This window comes from Lithobates pipiens, unplaced genomic scaffold, assembly GCF_037356315.1.
Source record: "Lithobates pipiens isolate NorthernLeopardFrog02 unplaced genomic scaffold, aLitPip1_a1.2 Scaffold_25, whole genome shotgun sequence".
Lineage (NCBI taxonomy): Eukaryota > Metazoa > Chordata > Amphibia > Anura > Ranidae > Lithobates > Lithobates pipiens.
This window is the reverse complement of record NW_027507787.1, coordinates 171,322,852-171,342,431: the sequence shown is the minus strand read 5'-3', so window position 1 is coordinate 171,342,431 and position 19,580 is coordinate 171,322,852. Positions and strand designations below refer to the sequence as shown.

Sequence of the window (19,580 nt, the reverse complement as noted above, 5' to 3'; positions counted from 1 at the left end):
CGACACTGTAGACAGATGGCTGCCCACAGTTCTGTCAGGAGACTCTAGTCTTCTTGACTATGATGCACATTTGTAACAAGCGCTCCTCCGAACATATTCAAGAACTTGCTATCTGGAAAGTGTCTACTTGTGTCGCCATCTGAGGGGTAGCAGCCTAGGACCAGAATAGGGTCCGCCCATACTAGACTTCAATCAGGGATTTGCTTTACAGTAGTAGAAACCGGTTCTATTTTTAATCGGTTCAGCACGTCAGGTCACGTGCATATCAGACATCAGATGTCCTGCCTGTGGGAGACAGATTACTGCTCCGGAAAGGAGAAGAAAAAGGAGACCATTTTTAAAAAGATTATATTGTATATTATGACATGAATTTGTTACTAAAAAGGCCCACTTTAAACCATGTATCAGCTGCTTTTTTGGGTATTTTTGTAAAAAGACTTCCTGGGATCTACGAAAATGTGAAGACGTGACAAAGCAACTGTTGTAGCTTGGGACTAAAACCCCTTTCACACTGGGGCGTTTTTCAGGCGTTTTTTCAAGCGCTTTAGTGTTAAAAAAGCGCTTGAAAGAAGCCTCATCTGCAGTCCCAATGTTAAATGTCAGCGCCCTAAAAATGCTCGTAAAGCGCCGATTAAACTAGCAGCGCTTTACCAGCGTTTTTAGAGCGTTAATGGGGCGCTTTTAACCCCTGCTAGTGGCCAAAGGGTTAAAAGTGCCCACAAAACGCTGCTGCCAGTAGCGTTTTACAAGCGCTTCCCATTGATTTCAATGGGAAGGGGCATTTTAGGAGCGTTGTATTCACCGCTCCAAAAGCGCTGCAAAGAAGCTGCTTGCAGGACTTTTTTTTGACGCTCTGCCAGCGCAGCGCCTCAGTGTGAAAGCACTCGGGCTTTTACATTGGGATTGCAGTTGCAGCTTCTTTCAGGCGCCTTTTTTAACGCTAAATCGGCTGAAAAACGCCCCAGTGTGAAAGGGATCTTGGTGTGAAAGCACTCGGGCTTTTACATTGGGATTGCAGTTGCAGCTTCTTTCAGGCGCTTTTTTTAACGCTAAAGCGCATGAAAAACGCCTGAAAAACGCCCCAGTGTGAAAGGGGTCTAAAATCCAAACTTCAGTCTGATGTAACCATTATAATAAACAGCTGAATTTATAAGATTTTAAAACATCTTGGCTGACTTCCAGAAACCACACACACCCTACAAAAACCTAATAAAAATTATACTAAAGGGTGTAATAATCGAGGAACATGTCATTAAGCTGTAATAAAAAAATCTTGAAGTGTGCTAAAAGGAAGCAGATCATAATATGATCCTGTCCATGTGTCCTTGATAGACAGTGTAGACTAGAGAGCCATAACCACAAATCTTTATACAGGATGTTGGGTAGCCATGAACAATTTTCAGATGTAAAATTTTATAGATTTCAATTTGCCCCAGAGAGCATGAGTTTCAATGTACAAATTTGCAATAGACTCAATGGTGTGAAAATTTTAGGGCTCAGGTCTTTGGGCAACCACTAAGGGATGAATTGAAACAAAAAGGTTAAAGCCTCATACACACGATAGGACAGTGATGGCGAACCTTGGCACCCCAGATGTTTTGGAACTAAATTTCCCATGATGCTCAACTACACTGCAGAGTGAATGAGCATAATGGGAAATGTAGTTTAAAAACATCTGGGGTGCCAAGGTTCGCCATCACTGCGATAGGACTTAGTACAAACTTTCCCTTGGATTTTTGTACAAAGGGCGTCGGCCCTGAACTTGTATTGCATACACACAGCAGGACTTATTCAGCCAACTTTCACCAAATCATGTGGTTTTTCTGCTCTTTGGTCAACTTCTGTATTGTTAACTGATCTTTTGCATTGGTTCTGGAGCATGCCTGTTTGTACTTTGCACAAAAGTCCTATGGTTTTCTGTACACACGATCGGACTTTGCTCCATCAGACTTTTGTTGCCAGAAAGTTTGCCTGTTCACACAGCCAACAAAAGTCTGATGAAAACCAAAAAAAAAAAGTTTGTCCGATGGAGCGTACACACGGTCGGATGTTGCTCCAAAACAGCCAATTTGCATTTTTTGTTGTCAAAAAGTCTGATCGTGTGTATGGGCCTTTAGACATTTGGAAACCCTTTAGATTTAGGCTACTTTCACACCGAGGCACTTTACAAGCACTACAGTGCTAAAAATAGCGCCTCCCCTGTTTGAAAGCCCGAGGGATTTCACACTGGAGCGGCGCACTTGCAGGACGGTCAAAAAAGTTCTGCAAGCCACATCTTTGCAGCACTGTATTCACCGCTCCTAAAAGCACCCCTTCCCATTGAAGACGATGAGGCAGCACCACTAAACCGGCAATATGCAGGCGGTTTTAACCCTTTTTCAGCTGCTAGCAGAGGTTAAAACCGCCTCACTAATCGGCCAAATAGAGAATAAGTTTAAAAATAGGTAAACCCACAAGTGCTTTAACCACAACTATTTCTTTATATTGGCTTTTGAAAATGTACAAATGCAACAAAACTGGGAAACACTTTTTAAAAAGGGTGCATTTTATATAAACTCACTGGCCACTGGGTTGGACCAAGTTTTGCCTCCAGAACTGCCTTAATTCATTAGGGAATAGAATCAGTCAACAAGGTGTTGGAAATATTCCTCACAGATTTAGGCCCATATTGACATGATTGCATCACGCAGTTGATGCAGATTTGTTGGCTGCACATCCATGGATGCAAGTTTCCAGGCAGGACCCATGCTTTTACACCAAATTCTGACCCTACCATCTGAAAAGTGAGACTCAGACCAGGCATCTGTAGCCCATCTGCTTTAAGGTTTGATGTGTTGTGCATCCATCTGACAACAAGGTATTTTCCTCCACACAACTGCCACTTGCCGGACATTCTCTTTTTCAGACCATTCTTTGTAAACCAGAGATGGTGTTGCATGAAAAGCCCAGTAGATCAGCAGTTTAACCACTTGCTTACTGGGCACTTAAACCCCCCTCAGTCCCAGACCAATTTTCAGCTTTCAGCGCTGATGCACTTTGAATGACAATTGCGCGGGCATACAACACTGTACCCAAATGAAATTTTTATATTTTTTTCCCCACAAATAGAGCTTTTTGGGGGGTATTTAATTACAGCTCGGAGTTTTATTTTTTGCTAAACAAAAAAAAGATGCAAAAAAAATAAAAAAAAATGTTTAATAGTTTGTTATAAAATTTTGCAAACGGGTCATTTTTCTCCTTCATTGAAGTGCGCTGATGAGGCGGCACTGATAGGCTGCACTGGTGGACACTGATAAGCATAGTTAAGGCGGCACCGATAGGTACCACTGATAGATGACACTGATGGGCACGGCTATGTGGCACTGGGGTGCAGCACCTTTGTTGAGGCAGATTGTGGGCACTGCTGGGTGGCACTGTGGGCACTGCTGGGTGGCACTAGCAGGGCTGGCCATGATCGGGACTGATGTCCCGATCACGGCCGACCGGTGATCGGCTTTTTTTAGCCGATTACCGGCTTCGTTATATCACATGATCAGCTGTCATTGGCTGACAGCTGATCACGTGATTAGGGGGGGGGGGGGTCGGGATCAACCCCTTGCACGGATCGGTGATCAGGCGAGTCTCGTAGACTCGCCGATCACAGAGCGCTCCCCTCAGGGGGCGCGCAGGGCGCTCGTGCACGGGACTACGTCTATTGACGTCGTCCCGGAAAAGGAGATCCGCGCTGTAGCCGTCATTTGGCTATAGCGCGGATCTCAAGTGGTTAAATACTTAGACTAGCCCAACTGGCACTAACCACCATGCCACATATATCCCCTTCTGATGCTCGGTTTGAACTTCAGCAAGTCCTCTATACCAGTGGTCATCAACCCTGTCCTCAGGGACCACTAACAGGACAGGTTTTATGTATTACCTTGGGGAGATGCAGACTAGAATACTGCAATCACTGAGCAGCAAATGATATCACCTGTGATGTATTTCAGTTATCTTGCAAACCTGGCCTGTTGGTGGGCCCTGAGGACAGGGTTGATGACCACTACTCTATACTACGTATAGATGCATTGAGTTGCTGCCATGTGATTGGCATTATAACAGGTGTACCTAATAAAGTGGCTGGTGAGTGTACAACTATATAGATCAGACCAAAATGAGGGAAAAGTGGGACAAATCAGGGACAGTCTCTGGAAATCAGGGACAGTCTCTGGAGATACGCATTATGAAAAGAGTAGGCTCAGTGATTGGGTAGGTCCTTACATTGTTCCAAAATTATGACCAACTTTAGGGGCTGGAAAGAATTCTGCATGTCAGAAAAGCTGAGTGCTCAGGTTAACAAAACCTTTGTGCCAGTTGGATTTTAGACACAAAGTGGGAGCATTCTCAGTATCCCGTTTTGATTTAATAAATCCCATTTAAGCAACTGCAGCAGTTTTTATATAAAGAAACATTTGCTTTGGCTTCAAGTGCATAACTAAAAAGATAGGCTATAGATATGGTGTGTTAACATGGTAGTAAATCCCACTTAGTAATTCCCCCCCCCCCCCCCCCCTCCCACATACAGGTAGGCCTATAATAAGGCTTATCTGTAGGTATGAATATCTCCTAAAACGTGTACAGTTTAGGAGATAGTCACCCTGGATGCAGACAGCCACGGTGCCAGCAGTCTGAAGGGCACCCATGAACATGCATGGGAGGGATGTCATTGCAGCTCTAGCCAATCACAACTGCAGTGTGCAAACCCAGGAGAAAAAGACCAGGGGAAGATGTCGGCCCTCAGAGGCAAGTACTGCCTTGCAGTATAAAAACAAAAAAACACTCCCCCCCCCCCCCTCAATTTCGGGGTCCGCAGCGGCGTAGCGCTTATTAATTTCTGCTCCTGTTTAGCTGTCTGAGACTGAGTACAGGACAGGAGTCGGGACACAGAGGCAGAGGCGGAGCCTCCATGGTGCTCTCCTCCAATCCTCTGGCTGTAGAAGGGACAAGGAGGTGGGCGGAGCCTCCCCATTCCCTGCTGCTCTGGAATGTGTGCAGAGATCGTGCTGGGACTGCAGCCAAGCTTGTAAGGTAAGTTTTTTCATTGTCAGGTTTTCAAAGTACTCTCACCTCTCCTCCCCCCACCATACACACACACACACACACACACACACACACACACACACACACACACCCTCCCCCCCCCCCCCTACCACACACACACACACACACACACACACACACACACACCCTCCCCCCCCCCCCCCCCACCATACACACCACACACCCCCCCCCCCTACCACACACACACCCTCCCCCCACCATACACCACACACACACCCTCCCCCACCATACACCACACACACACACACACACACACACACACACACACACACACACACACACACACACACACACACCCTCCCCCCCCCCCCCCCACCATACACACCACACACCCCCCCCCCCTACCACACACACACCCTCCCCCCACCATACACCACACACACTCCCCCCCCCCACCATACACACCCCTCCCCCCACCACACACACACTCCCCCCCACCATGCACCACACACACACACACACACCCCCCCCCCAACACACACACACCCTCCCCCCTAACACACACACACACATACCCACCCTCCCCCCCACCACAAACCCCCTCCCCCCACCATACACACACACACACACACACACCCTCCCCCCCCCCCCCCCCCACCATAGTAATTGTTGGTTATCCTCGCGCTACAATGGTTAAACAAAAAGAGCTAATATGGTTGCAGCAAACCACCGACAGAGGTGCAAACCCTCCCCTCAAGTAATACTAGTGATAAAGAATGGTGTTGCGCTCCACACAAAATCTAAAGAAAAAAAAAAACACACCTATGCGATTATAATAAACAAATAATTTAAACTGTATCTATACCCTATATGCATAAAATCATTATAAAGTGACTAATAGGGTATTCAGAATATACACATATTCCTAGTATCATTTATAAAGTGATCAGTAAAGAAATTAAAATAGTCTACGTATTCCTAATAAAGTGCAAGTGAAGCAATAAATAGCGAAATCTCAGGTAATAATAATGATAATCTAAAAGGGTGTGCAATCCAAGATGTGTCTCAATCCATAAAAGTGCATCCAAGTGAAAAAATATACGTTTAAAATTGTATAAAAGTAAAATCCAGCAAATAAATAAACAAAAAAAATATAAAAATATACAAAAAAAAATAAATAAAGCTAGATATAAACCACAATCCAAAAAAAATTCTTAAAGTGTCTCCATTTGTCGAAAAAAATGGCAATCCATATCAGGTCATGCAAATAAGTGAATCCACACTGTGCTGTGTAAAAGGTTAATTCTGTGAACAAACACGGGATAGTTCCACCGGTAATCTTACAACTCCTCAAAGCAAGTGCTCACACACTGAGTGCAGTGGGTACCTTAGCTCACTGCTGTCAGTTAGACAGCAATATGCTCCATTTGGTTAAGGTGTATATCCTCAGTTGATATAGGCACCCCAGACAATTCCCCCCAGGTACTCAGCCATGGACCACAGATCAAACCCGGAAAAAAGAAGAGGGGCTCCAATAGTGAAGTAATGTCACACAGATTTTATTGTAATAAAGGACAAAGTCCTGGGTACTCACATTTAGTAGCACAATTGAAACGTTACAGCAAAAAAAAAAAAAAAACGAACGGACTCCTCGTTCGTACCCCGGACGTCGCTTCCGGTATCCTCCTAGGCAAATCCTACGCGTATCGTCATTGATCACGTGACTTCATCAGGCGCCATACACACACACACACCCTCCCCTCCACCATACACAACACACACACACCCTCCCCTCCCCCCCCCCACCACACACCCCCCCTCCACACACACTTCCCTACTGACACCGTCCACTTTTAAGGTAGGCCATTTTCACTGACATTTCTTTTATTAATCGAATCTTATTTTATGGGTACACTAAATGCTTTTGTTTTATTTAATCATGCCCGTTTAAGTCCCCCCACTTTTAATGCATTTTGGCTATAGCAACTGTTCACTGTAGCCCACCTCATTACTACTTTTTGGGTAACCCAAGGTATTTTACAATCCTATAGCGTGTACTACAAAAAAAATTGCCATGCGCCGTGAAAATGTTCGGGTTTGGCTTGAAGAAAAGGTGCCAACCCTAATCAGACTCCTGAACCATGCACTCTACATAATGCACTCCTGAATCCTTCCACACTTTCATACCATTTGATTGTACTGGGGTTTGTATGTGGCTGTGAGACTCGTGGCACAGCAAGCAAAACATTTTATAGGTACAAGAAAACCTAGTTATTGTTTAGCCATGCCCATTAAGCCCCTCCTGCCACAGTGCAAGTAGCGCGCCGTCAGGCACTTCCTCCTGCAAGTGTCCCTCATGCTGAGATTCAAGAGTTGGGAGGCATGCTCTTTGTAAAAAGACAGGTGATCACATTTTGGCAGTCTGCAGGAATGTACTATACTGAGGAAGAAAATAATAGGCTACACAACTGAACAAGGGCAGTTGATAAATTTGAGGTCATTCATACGGCTGTAAAACAAACAGTTAAGTGCCTTGGGAGCTACTATGTACCACCTATAAACAAACACTCAACTATTTGAATCACCAAATATATGGTGCAACACACACACACGAAACTCATTCAAATAGCAAATCAACCCCAATTTTATTTTCTAAAGGGAACTAGATTGGGCACTTTGCTGTTGCTCCAGAGCTTAGTAAAACAAGGTAAAGCTTCATTTTGCAAAGAACACTGAATCACGTGCAAGGAAAATAAAACAGCATTTTTTTATGCTGCTGGCCATGTTTGAGCCAGAATGGATAAAAAAAAAAAAAAAAAAAAAAAAAAAAAAATTATATATGTATAAAAGCCATCGTCCTCTGTCACCCAGGCTCAGAATAGTTTGCCTTCCAATGCAGCTGTCAAAGTGGCCTATTCCACCGGCCCCTTGTCCAGTCACTCCTTCTGCACCCCCACCATCATGCACGGAGGAGTGCCCAGAATTATTCAACCACAGTGTCTGGTACATGCACAGCGATTTGAAGGCTCTGATGAAGGGGAAAGGGGAAAAGGGAATCCAAGAAGGACAAGAAGGACAAGAAACAGGCAGTCATGTTCCCCCAGCTGCAGTATACTACCAAGTTTACTCCACTGATGAGGGAATGAGGTCACTGACTGTACTTGGGTGCCTGGGAGAAGGCAGGAGGGAGGAGGGTTGTGTCAGCATGGATGTAGAGGATAACACTCAGCAGCAGTCTTAAAAGGATGGTTTTCAGTCCCCAGAAACCCAAGGAGTTGTATGTGGCTGGCAGGAGGTAGTTACAGATCATGTGATCCTTAGGGACCCAGAATCAAATGCCTCTGCAAACTTGTGCTGCATGGCCTCCCTGATTCTGCGAAGCCTGCAAGATGACCCTAGGATTTGTGGTATCAAAGAGAGGGATCATTACTGGCTGGCAACCTGTCTCAAGCCACGTCACAAGGGTAATGTTGCAGAACTCATCCTGCGTTTGCAGAAGATGAAACATCTTCAAAGGGCCTTGAAGAAAGGTTTGTGTAATGCATTTCCAGACCCTGGGAGGTTACAATTTCCTGGTGCTAGACAATGTGTTGCTGAGGCTTTATTCATTTAGGTCATAGGAAGAGCAGTGGAGAAGGTGGCTGGCTGACTGATGCCTTTAAACAATTTCAGTCCTCAGCGCTAAGGTCTGATCGGTTCAAGCAACGATCGCCATTTTTTACATGGTGCAAGACTATCTAGAAGCAAGAGCAGACTTGGAGACCTTTCCAACAGAGCATCCACTGGGTCTTGATAGACCACTGGCCAGAACTTACTGTTGGAGAGTTTGTAACAGATCATAGAGTGCACCTGTCCACAGACTTGATAGGCTCACATTCATGAAAATGAATCAGCAGCTATCAAGCACCTGATGCAGATGTAACTGAATTCTTCAAGGGGTGTGGGATCCCTTGAAGACTGCCCATGCTGACTATCCTATTCCTCTTCAATCTTGATGCTAGCTTCCAACAATATTTTTGGTTTATGGCAGCACCCAAGGCCCAATTTTTCTGCCCTTGTTTAACCACCAAGAGTATACACGATCAGAAGGAAAAAAAACAAAAAAAAAAAAAAAAAAAAAAACAAAACCCACACGCGAGAGCGAGAGACAGACACACACACACACACACACACACACACACACACACACACACACACTTTTCCCTACTTAGTGGATGCATATTTACCATGTGGGTACATTGGTCTATATCATCAGGCATGCTGTCATTGATATTATGACCTTGATACCATTAGGTTATACTATTTTATTTTTAGAATCATGCGTTACTGTATATGCACAGTACCAAGCTTATACTATGTGCACGTCCTTACATGCATATGAAATGAATATTTTACAATAAACATTCCATGGTGAAACTTAAACATGGTCAAATTTACCTCCACTATCCATGTGCTTCATTTAAAGTCCCAATCTCGCTATTCTATCTACCCATTATCAGGATGGAGGCACTCAATGGTGCTTCATCTAAAGTCCCAACTCTCCCCCCTATTCTAGCATACTCCCATAAAAGCTTATGGCTCAAAAACTGATAAATGCAGAATAGCTGCTTCTTTAAGCTGTCTTACAGCTGAAAACCTCCCCTCAAAACCCACTAGTTTTCCCAGACAGCAAAAAAAAAAAAAAATGCCCCCTGCCAAAAACCGCTGATAACAGCCTGTATATAAATAAAAAGAAAAAAGTCTGAAGACAAAACAGCAGCTGTAAAGACATCCAATGTGCATGATGCCCAACATCCCCTGATGAAATCATGTGACAATACATGTCGGGATTGGCTGACAGGCACATTGCAACAAGCTTGTCGCTTGTGGATGATGTATTGTATTCCATCTTGCTTAATGGACAAGTGTTTTGTTTTTATGAATATTTTATACTATATGGACATTTCCCTTCTTCGCTCTACATCCCCCCCCCCCCCCACCGGGATGAGAGCATTGCTCCCAACTATTCCTGATTTCAAACGAAGTCCCTCATTTCGGTCTGATCTATAAAGTTTTTTTTTTGTTTTTTTGGGTGGTCAACGTGTTGACGCCATCACGTGACTATTGGGCGCTCGTTTTGCCGCCCGGCATTTTACTTGTGAGTATGTTTTTTTATGATCCAATTTCCACGCTTTTTATGTGGATTTACGCTATGGGAGTTTCTTTCATCTATATTCTATGAGCGATCCTGCTATTGGAAGTTGTTTGGAAGGGGTTGATGCTATCCTGATCCGATGGTCCCTTGGGAATCTTAATGATATATGCAGAGATTCCTTTTTTGGTTTGGTAAACACACAGATTTTTAACCAACACAGTGGTGGTGAAGGAAGCCTAGATTTTATACAGATTCTGGCTGGAGGAATATCTTCAATCCAACGGACTGTCGCACTTATTTTTCTTCTTTTTTTGGGAGCACTTTATTGGGCACGTTTGTTCATTTTATTCATTGATGGTTGCACGTTTCTCTTTTTAAGCACTATGAGTTTATTAACGCTTATATTTAATTATGCATTTGAAATTTCAATGAATTAATTTGATATTTAATATTTTCAGTGAAACTGTTTAGCGCTGTATATGTATTAATTTCGTATATATGTCACTATTGATTTGGTTTTTCAAATGCTTACTTTTATTATAGCAGTCACAATAGATCGTGGCTGAATTTGGTTGGAGTCTTTGAATGCTCGCCAGGGACTATTTTATGGGAGAGCGCGGTTATACTTTTTATTTTATGTGATCTATAAAGTTGTATAGAATAATGCACTCTTTCAAAAAAGGGTTTCCCAGTGCTTAACCCATCATCCAAAATCTAAATTGTTGCATTTTTTAAATTTCAAAAGCCAGTTGAAAGAAGAAGTAGTAGTGGTGTAAAAATTAACTAATTTTTTTTGGGCTAATTCTCCTTTACAGGGGGCACGACAGTGGAATTTACCATGCCTACATAATTTTGCTACTAAGTGTGCCTTACCTCCCAACTTTTTGAGATGGGAATATGGCGAGATTACATTATAGAGGAATCACTGTCCACCATTGACTCTTGGGAAAACAAGAGGAGGACCTTGTAAGGAAATTGAGATAGATATAATCTCTTTTATGTAAACACCCCCCATAAGATATTGCAATCACTGGGTTTCCAATGCCGTTACCTTATAGTAGTAAGGTGAGAGGCAAATTCACACAGAGTTGTCATTGCATGGAATGAAGAGACACTCGTTTGTACAAGACTGTACCACCACTCCAGTTTCTCATCTTAATCTCAAGAAGATTGCTTCAGAGACTTTATGCGTCACACTGAACAGTGAAGTGAAGGTGTATGTTGATCAGCTTGATGAAGATTGATTGATTAATCACCCACATTTGTTTTATGCCTATACCTGGTTTGTTACAAATCTTCTGTTACCTGTTTAATTGTTAGAAATTTGTCATTTGAAGAGTTTATTTGCATGTTTGGTTTACACTGCCACCTTGTGCACACCTTTATTGCCTTTCCATTTTCAGTACGTTCTTTATTTTGTGACACTATGGGGCCGATTTACTAAGACAAATGCTCTGCGCTAGTTCACACTTCAATTGGTGCACCAGGAAAATCATTGCTCATTCGGGCGCACTTTGAAGCGCAACACGATAAAATATGTAAACTGCAATTGGTGCTAGGGTAACTGTGGTTCTCTCATTGATAACGCACATAAAATTGGTTACTTTCATCTCATTGGATGTGTCTTGTTAGGCAATTAGCAGGTGTTCTCAGTGAATTAATCTTTTTTTCATGCTAATCTCATTCCTATCACTTCTAAGATATCTTTGAAATTAGTTTTTCTTCCATTTGCACCCAAATCTTTCAATACATTACAAAGAGGAGAAAAAAAAAAAAATAATCTGTTAGCCCGCCAACTACTGCCATATAAACTGGTGGACTCGGAGGCCTTTCGAAAATTTTTGCCCATTGGACCACCACAATGGAAGGTCCCAGGAAGGAAGTATTTCTCACAGAAGGGCATCCCAGAGCTATATGGCCACGTTCAGCGGCAAGTGAATGCATCTCTGGCACACAGCGTTGGTGCCAAGATACATCTGACCACAGACATGGTCTAGCAAACATGGGCAGGGAAGGTAGATCACATTTACTGCCCACTGGGTGAACCTAACGGCCGTCAAGCATGTAACCCGTGGCACCTGTGTAAATTTGGTTTTACCGCCACGGATTGCATGCAGGCCTGCCTCTTCTCTTCGGCTGACTCCTTTTCCACTGAGCCGCCCAAGATCCCCAGAACCTATTCGACATGCCAAGTGAGACGTTACCATGTTGTGCCTGGAAGCCAAGAGCCACACTGGCCCTGCACTCCTTTCAGCTTTGCGTTCACAGGCAGATCAGTGGCTAACATCGCTCAATTTCACAGTTGGTAAAGTGGTTGTGTGACAACGGTGCCAATCTGCTTAGCGCATTGAAACAGGGCAAAATTACACACACCCCATGCATGGCACACGTCTTAAACTTGGTAGTGCAGCGAGTCGTTGTCAAATACCCTGGGGTCCAGGACATCTTGCGGCAGGCAAGGAAAATCTCGGTCCATTTCAGAAAATCTTACACAGCCATGGCTCGCCTTGCTGACATTCAGCGGCGACACAATCTGCTGGTCAGACGTCTTATTTGTGATTGCCCGATGCGATGGAACTCAACCTTCTATATGCTTGATAACTGCACGTTTCTGCTGGAGCAGCTTAACAACTACCTGTATGAACTCTGCAGCAAAACAGGTTCTGGGGAGCTTTGTTTTTTTTCCACTGCGCCAGTGGCTGCTCATGCAGACTTCTGCGGCCATTTGATGAGATCACCAAACTGGTCAGTCACAGCCATGGCGCCATCAGTGACATCGTACCTTATGCCTTCTTTATGGAGCGTGCATTGAGTCATGTCATTGATCAAGCCGTGGAGGAGCAGGAAGATGAGGAAGTCGCAATGCTGGATTAATTCCCGGGGGCGGGGGGGTGCTACTCTGAGACAAGTCAACAGGAGTCAGAGGAGGATGGTACCAGGGCAGATGAGGAACAAGAAGAGCATGCTTTAAACCGTTCTGGGATCCCTGTTGTGTGTGGATGGGGAGAGGAGAACAAGGAGGATGATATTGTCCTGGATGATGAGCAGGAGCCAGGCCACCATACCGCTTCCAGTTTAGTGCAAATGGGGGCCTTCATGCTCCAGTGTTTTAACAGGGACCCCGTATAAAAAGCATAAAGGTCAAGGACCAGTACTGGGTGGCAACGTATTTAGACCCCTGGTACAAACACAAAATGGCGGAAATGTTACCACCGTCACAGAGGGCTGTCAGAATGGAGCACTTCCAGGCCTTGATTCGAGAAATGCATCATTCTCCTTTTGCGTGCGCTGGCAGAGGAGAAATTCCCACTCCTAGAGAAAGAGTTGCGGGTACCAAGCCAACAGCGGCTGCAAGAAGAAGAGGGCGGTTTGAAGATGTGTTGGTGACTTCTGAGGTCATTCTTTCAGCCGACCCATCGACAGGTCTAACCGGGTCCAGCATCAAGGAACGCCTAGACCGACAGGTGTCCGACTACATCGGGTTAACAGCCGATGTGGATGCTCTGAGAAGAAGTGATGAACCCCTGGACTACTGGGTGGGCAGGCTTGACCTCTGGCCATAGCTTGCCCAATTTGCAATGGAATGTTGGCTTGCCCCTCATCCAGTGTCCTGTCCGAAAGGACGTTCAGCGCAGCGGGGGGGATCGTGATCGAAAAGCGCACTCGCCTAGCTCACGACAGTGTTGACTACCTCACATTTATAAAAATGAATGAGGCATGGATCTTGGAGGAATTCAAACACATGTGACCAGTAGACCATGTATATGCATAACGCTATAAACGATTTATTTAAAATCGAGCACAGACTTTTCTACCTTTGGCTCACTTCCTTGTACAAAAAAAAAAAAAAGCACCCCGTACTATATGCCTGTACCGTCCTGTTTGAAGAGGTTGAGCGGTGTCATATTTTTGGGTCCCACAGCGTGTTGCTGGTATCAGTGCTCTCTATCTCGGAGCTGGTGTGGCGTCAGTGCTCTCTCTCCCCATCGCGGTGCTGGTGTCAGACAGTGAGGGAGATAGCAGCGGAGAAGCCAATCAACAGGCAGTGCCAGCACCATGGCTGAGGATCAGCACTGGACTGGCACCTCTGGAACACCGCAGTGGAGCCCTGCATAGGTGGGGGGTAAGGGCCAGGCAGAGGGAGGGGCTCAAGCACAGGTTGGCACACGACTGCGCTGCCCTGACTGTGGCACTGATCATCTCCTGCACCCCCTTCATAGCCTGCCCTGACCTTGCCTCTCCTCCATGGCCTTCATGTGTGCCTGAATTGTCAAAATTTCACAGATATATAAAAAAAAAAAAAAAAAAAAAAAAAAAAGCTTGTTGTTGTCGATCCCAGATTCACTTAATACTTTTGTTATGTCAGTGTCCATGTTGTGGGACTGTGTGCACAGCTAGTAAGTATTTTGTGGCTGAAAATATGACCTACAGGTTTTTAAGGTTCGCCTGCCATTAAAGTCAATGGGGTCTGCTGCGAACCTTGCGGTTCACGAAACGTCCCGTCGGAAGTTCGTCCATCACTTCCGATTTTTTATTCTGTCGTACGAGAAATTGTGACTTTAGGGCCATTGACATGCATCACAACTTAGGAATGCATCTTTTCAAAGTTCAACTAAATGAAATCCTGTCATTTTTGCTTGGTGATAGAGTGCAGAGGGATTAGAAGTCTTGACGGTTTTTGGGGATATCTGTACCCCTGATAAGGTGATGACACCTCCCAAAATTTTGCCACTTTCTCCTTCAAATTTATTCACTTCCTGTCACATAGCTAAACAGGAGGTGAGGTTAAAACCCTACCAATGTCTTTCCTTGGGGATACACAAGTCAATCTAAAATAGTTTCCCCATTAGGGAAATTACACGCTAGCATTTCTCTGTACACCCCAAATTAGGAATCTTGGACTTTGAGGTTTATAGACTAAAGGCAAATCCACTTTGCTCTACAAGTGCAGTTGGTGGAGATCCTAAAAGGAGGGGAAAGGGAAAAAAAAAAAAAAAAAAAGGGGGCGGGGGGGGTTCAAACACTCACTTGGGTTTCCTTAAATGCCCACAATTAGAATAGGGACGGTCTTGAGCTAGATTTTAGTGCAGTGCTTCTCAACCCCATCCTTGAGTACCCCCCAGCTATTGTAGAAAAGATAAAATTCACAAAACATCTCCTCATGGTGGAGGGTACTTTAGGACTGAGGCTGCGAACCACTATGCTAAAATGCATATGCTACCATGAAGGCACCAGAAAGGTAACTTTTAGACAAATCACACCTCTTTTTTGATTTGCCATGCCAATCAGCCTGGTTAAGCTACAGCATGAAGAGTAAAATAAATTTGCTACAAATTTTATTGGTCAACGAAAAAGAACCCCCCACCACACACACACACACACACTTGAGAATGATTTAAAAATAGTCACAACATCTTGAGAGATTTTTCTAAATGCAGCACAGATAAATCAACGTGAACAACCTACACACATTGACAGCATCAAATATATTTCAGGGGAATATTTATTTATATATATATATATATATATATATATATATATATATATATATATATATATATATATATATATATATATATATATATATATATAAACCCACACAAAAACTCTGACCATGCCCACAAACATCCAAGTGCTGTACGCACAAAAACCAAAAAAATAAAATAACCCACACATTAAAGTCCCTGAGCATGCCCAGACCAACCCAAAATGCAGCTAGCACAAAATAAGCCACCCCTGTCAAAAATTAAGCACATCACCCAGCATGTCCTTATTTAAGGAAAAAACACCCCAAACACACCAGAACGCATCAAAAACACATACAGACATACATCTGGACTGCGTTTCTATGTAGTGAACTAGCCCTAAAGCTAGTAACTTGGGGGGGGGGGGGGGTACTCTGTAGTGGCGCATCACATCTGTAGCATGCATCCAAAAATGTACAGCTTTTAGAGAACCCTCCCCCCCCCCCCCCCCCCCCCATATACAAAATAGACATTACAGCTGCAAAAATTTTAAAACACAAAATAGCCTGACAACCCCCCCACCCCAAATACATACAAGGCCATTTGGCTCTGTAAAGGCTTAAAATGAGAACCCCCACATGAAAAAAAATACCACCCCAAAATAAAATAGTGCCACTCCCACTCACTAACAAACCCCTAGCCAAACACACAGCAAGCCAAACCATGAAAGGGGGTTGGATGCTTGGGGGCTGGAGGGGCCCGGGCACCCCAAGTCAACCACCTTGTTCCCATATTCAGAGGGACAAGGGCCTCTTCCACACAACCCTAGGCTGGGCTTGTGGGGGGGGGGGGGGCTGCAGAGAGGGGGCTTTACAGAATGTGGAAAGCCCCTTTAAACAAGGTGCTTTGGGGTTGGTATTGGGCTGACCACAACATGCCCCGTAGGCAGCCAGCTATGTTCAGTGCATGTGACCTTGTATGGCTCAGGAGGGGGCAGGGTGATCACTCTTCTCACTCCTTTCCTAGCTGGCCCTGTTGTATGCTCTGAAAAGATGTGGTTTGTATTGGTGAAGGCAGCTCAGCTCAGCCCAGCCTTTTGAGACTGGAATACAGCATTCCCTTTTTTTAAAAGCAAAAGCTAGCCCAAGAAAATCATATGCATTAGAGGGTTACATGCCCTTTTAGGAGGAGAGATGGAGAGAGGGAGTCTTTACATAATTTTAAACAAGGTGCATGTCACATGCTAACATAACCTGTGTGCAAATTGTCAAGTTTCAAGTTGCGCCCATTCAACCCACACAATTGCATTTGCTTGACATTTACTACAACTTTGGCTGCATATTGAGCATGTGAAAACAGCACAGCATCACTTATATACGCACAAATTAGAATTTTTATTTTTAAATTTATTTTGACATTTAAAATATTACAAAAAGTAAATTTTTTTCAACTAGACATATACCACATTTAAATAAATACACAAGCATAGGTGTGAAAGAGCCAACAGTTACATAGGAACTACAAGCAAAAGTAGTATAATAGTTCCCATAAGACATTACTTACGGCTCTGCATTGCCTGCAGGGATGATACACAGAAGGCACAGGGCCAGCAGACTTCTCAGCTCCATACTACCAGGTACACAACTTCTCACACCTGTCTCAGCTCTTCCTCCCTCACCTGTCTATATACACCTGAGAACAGGGGTTTGGACTTCCTCCTTCCTCGTTCTGCTCAGCCAGGACACGGCAAGATGAAGTAATAGGCTACATTTACCGCCCCTGCTTTACATATCACTAGGAAAGCAAGTCTTTTGGATTTGGGGACCGGATCTGTAATATATGAAAATGTGTTTAGCCACTTGACCTCTGGAAGATTTTACCCCTTTCATGACCAGAGCATTTTTTTGCTATTCAGCAATGTGCTAATTTAACTGCCAATTGTGTGGTCATACAACACCGTACACTAATGAAATTTATATCATTTTTTCCCACAAACAGAGCTTTCTTTTGGTGGTATTTGATCACCACTGTTTTTTTTTTTTTTTTTATTATTATATAAACAAACAAAGAACAAAAATTTAGAATTAAAAAAAATGTTTTCTACTTTAATATCTAAAGGGTAACTCCACTTTCGTACAAATAAAAATAGCAAATAAAGAAAAAAATAATAAATGTAAATTTTGCTGCACCAGGTTCTATACAGATGTGCCACTTTACAGGCAGACTAAGGGGACCCCCCCCCCCCGGCACTTTAAAGGGTAACTCCACTTTTGTGGGAAAAAATAATATAGCGTATACAATTGCGACACATATTGTCATATTGTAATTTAATTTTATTAAAAATGACCTTTCCTTTTCAATCTGCAGCTCTGTAATTTTGTGAAATTGCAATGCAATATAGCTACCTGGAGTTGTTCTGTACACAGAATGTGTACAGAACGTGCCAAGCCCCCCCCCCCCCCCCCCCCAGTAACATAATTTCCTGCTTGTATGATTGGCTCTCTGATTTTCCCAGAAGTCTGCACTAAGATGCAAGTCAGATTTCACCCCCTTCAACAAAAATATCATTTTTGGTGAGATACTCCCAATAGAAACACGTCTAAAGGGATGCAGACCCTGCAGCTTTCCTCATTAGTGTCCTGCAGCTGCATAGCTGATTGATAATTATGAAACCACTTACATTAGATTCACTTTCCCACATGGGTACAGACAACACGCACAGGAATTTCTTCAGAATAACAAAACATAGGAATCTGCAACAAAGTTTGTTAAAATCCTTGCAATGTACATATATCACCCAGAGGGGAGTGACCCTTCTTACTGCTAGGTGAGAGTGCTAACCACTACACCACTGTGCCACCCAATCCCAATATTCTGGAATTTACAGTATGCAGCTATAGACACGATACTGGAATGGCAGAGATCAGCAAATTATAGTGTTACTGCGATCGCGCGGTGGGCGATCTGGCGCTAATTTACACTTGGGATTGGGATGGTCACTAACTGACACTGACATTGCTAGTGACACTAATACAGTGATCAGATATAATACTGTATAATAATAATGTATAATATAATACTGTACACTGACACTGTACTAACGTCACTGGCTGGGAAAGAGTTAACATCATGGGGCAATCCAGGAGTGACCTTTGTGCCTAACAAGTGTAATGTGTGCTGCTTTTATTAACAGATCTGGCTGTTTTTTCTGTCTGCTTTTCAAGAAGAAACAGCCAGATCATTGTTCCCATGCACAGAAATATGTGATTGGACACAGACGATCAGCAGGTTTCAGCTGAAATCACTGGCTCCCAAACTTGTGCTGTGTCCAATCACAGCACAGGATGGCAGGGGGCGTGTGACCCGAACCCGGATGAAAGGCTGTGGCGTACCGGCCTGCACCTGCTGCCCATCCACAGTAAATCTAACTGATGGCAAGTGGTTAAAGGCAAAATGGTTTTCTTCTTTAGTTTTAGATAGGGGGGGGGGGGATAGAATCCCTGTCAGGTGGGGGGGGGGGGACTAGAATCCCCTGTCAATTTTTTATTGCTGTGTCCCTGTTAGGGTGTTTTGCTCTCTATTATTATTCTGGCAACCACTGAAATTATGAGTTGTCACCAGAACAGTAATGGAGGGGGAATCTTCCAATGCAGATTTTTTTTCCAGTGACAACTAAGAGGGGAATTCCACCATCTTGGAAAGACTCTCTCACTTTCTGTTGGGTCTACAGGACATTAAGGGAGATCTATCCAAGGGGACACAGATGACCAAAAAGCAAAGCCTACAAGGGATTTTAACCATCCACATCTCCAACCAAAATGGGGTCAAATGTTTTGGCTTAATAAACTTGTAGCACCCTGGAGTTTAGGCAGGGATGTGCCTCACAAATTAACTTGCCAGGGGTAGTTACCCTGGTTGATTGTTAGAGATCTATTGATTCCTCCCTA

The 19,580-nt window shown here is 43.8% G+C and overlaps 1 protein-coding gene across 1 annotated transcript in view; it reads right to left on the bottom strand.

Annotated features, from left to right (window-relative positions):
• LOC143930659 (ovostatin-like) overlaps positions 1-17,310 on the bottom strand; it is a 208,426-nt gene extending 191,116 nt beyond the window's left edge. The window contains exon 1 of the mRNA XM_077455158.1: positions 17,197-17,310. Within this exon, the coding sequence (XP_077311284.1) occupies positions 17,197-17,261 (65 nt within the window). The 5' untranslated portion in view covers positions 17,262-17,310. The remainder of the gene's footprint in view (positions 1-17,196) is intronic.
• Between the last annotated feature and the right edge of the window lie 2,270 nt (positions 17,311-19,580).